The sequence below is a fragment of the Triturus cristatus genome, chromosome 10 (genome assembly GCF_964204655.1).
Source record: "Triturus cristatus chromosome 10, aTriCri1.1, whole genome shotgun sequence".
Classification (NCBI taxonomy): domain Eukaryota; kingdom Metazoa; phylum Chordata; class Amphibia; order Caudata; family Salamandridae; genus Triturus; species Triturus cristatus.
Window position 1 is genome coordinate 1,178,096,732 of NC_140593.1, and position 2,247 is coordinate 1,178,098,978.

Here is a 2,247-nt window from a genome sequence, read left to right on the forward strand (position 1 = left end):
TTTACAGACATACACACAAATATCTTTTTTGAGTGACAAATGTTTTTTGTATTCGCAAACTTTAGGTTTGTCTTTATGAAAGAATTTGCTCACATGCTTTTTGTGTCAGTAAATCTTCGCAAAGACATAGTGAGTGGGTTCTAAAGGGTGGGAATGTGTGGTAAATTTCTGCACATTCACAAACGTAAATATTGGTGGGGATTATTAAACCTGTATCTTTGCCACCGCATCCTTTAAAAGGAGCAATCATTTTCCTGTGAAGAACAATGAGCATTTTTAACTTTTTGGCAGATTTTCATATGTGTTAATGTATCCGAATAATTTTGCTCATAATAAAATGTCCATGGTTTTTGAGTAATAAATCTGCACCGGTGTGGAAATTCCCCTTTCTGTAAGATTGAGGCCCACAGTTTTAGGCGACTATTGGTGTGGTTCTCACTCCTGATACATTACACCGCATGACATCTTCATTTCTGTATATAAACAGTTTCAGAATCTAATCCAGGTTTTTCTAAGAGCTCCTTTGACCTCCTTGTTCCGCAAGCTATAGATGAATGGGTTTAGCATTGGGGTCACTACAGTGTATATAACACTGATTGCTTTGTCATATTCTAAAGAGTAACTTGACGATGGCCGGAAGTACATGAAGAGGATTGCACCGTAAAACAATCCAACAGCAGTAAGGTGTGATGTGCAGGTGGAGAATGCTTTGTCTCTCCCCTTTGATGACTGAATCTTAAGTACAGTGGATATGATTCTGATGTATGATATCAGAATGAATATCATGGGTCCCATGATGATGAAGGAGCCCTCAGTGAAAATGATCATCTCATTTGCAAAAGTGGTAGAGCATGAAAGCTTCAGCACAGGAGGGACATCACAGAAGAAATGATGGATTACATTGGAGCTGCAAAAAGATAACCTAGCACTCATAATTGTGTGCATCAATGCATGCAAGCACACTATCACCCAGGAGCCAGCCACCAGTAGGGCACACAATCTCCAGCTCATGATGGTTGTATAGTGCATCGGGTTGCAGATTGCTAGGTAGCGGTCAAATGCCATCACAGCAAGGAGGAATCCGTCCATAACTCCAGCACAGAGAAAGAAATACATCTGGATGAAACAGCCATAGAATGAAATGGTCTTTTGCCCAGAAAAGAGATTAAACAGCAGTTTGGGCACTGTAGCTGTTGTCAAGCAGAGGTCCACCATCGATAGACTGCAGAGAAAGAAATACATAGGGGTGTGCAACTGATGACTTCTGATGATCACTGAGATAATGGCAACATTTCCAATCAGGGTGGTAAAATACATGATGAAGAAGAGCACAGAGAGAAAACTATCATGCTTGGGATTACTCGACAGTCCGACAAGAACAAATGTATCCATGATGGTGTGATTATCCATTTACACTGAGTTGATGTGCTTGTAACAAGAGAGAAGAGACATCATTAATACGCTATGATAGAAATGCAGCACATATGACAGATGTTGAGCTCTTTGACTCAATTAAAGAAATACAATATTGAAATTCACTACAATTGCCTGCTGAATTACACCAAAGCTGCCTTCTTTGGCCAAGTCCTATGTTCATGGGTGGTGCATGCAAAGACAGGGGGTGAGGAACAATCTGCTAAATTGTAACCGATATCTCTTATGCGTGTTAATGGTAGTTGACAGTGCCAGCCAGTGTATTTGGTGATGTGTTTTCCAAATACGATTGGTGGCTTCAGTAATTTAACAAGTCCAGGTGAAGTCAGACTAATTGGAGGAACATGCAAATAGTATTATAATAAAAGGATCCAAGAGGCCAGATCTACTATTATGGCAGAGTCCCTAACCGTTTGTGACCAATTAGAAAACTGTGTGTTACTGTCAAAAATGGCGAGTTACATTTAAATCACAACGTGACATGTCTACATTGAAGTGCTATGAAAGTATTGAAACATAAAAATATGGCAAAGAACACATTATGCTGAATGCATTTTCCGGGGCATTAACTTGCATAGTGCTTATTTAAAGCACAATATATTACCCAGTAACCGCAATTAAAATCAGTCTAAAATCTGTTGTACCAAAGAAGTCGGTTCTTCCCACGAAAATTTGCAAAATGATGGCAAATTCTGAATTTCAAAGAGCATTATGTCAGGAAATCTGGTCAATACCTAAATATTTAGCATGTTCCTCTGCTAGATTTCAGGCTGCTTTCCATGTAGTTTGTTGCGGCATTATGTTTGAAAACCA

General features: G+C 39.3%; 1 protein-coding gene across 1 annotated transcript; it reads right to left on the reverse strand.

Annotated features, from left to right (window-relative positions):
- Positions 1–489: 489 nt before the first annotated feature.
- On the reverse strand, positions 490–1,410 carry LOC146796944 (olfactory receptor 1f45-like). Its single transcript, XM_085630280.1, has one exon. It carries the CDS (start codon positions 1,408–1,410, stop codon positions 490–492), a length of 921 nt encoding a protein of 306 aa, XP_085486406.1.
- Positions 1,411–2,247: the final 837 nt, after the last annotated feature.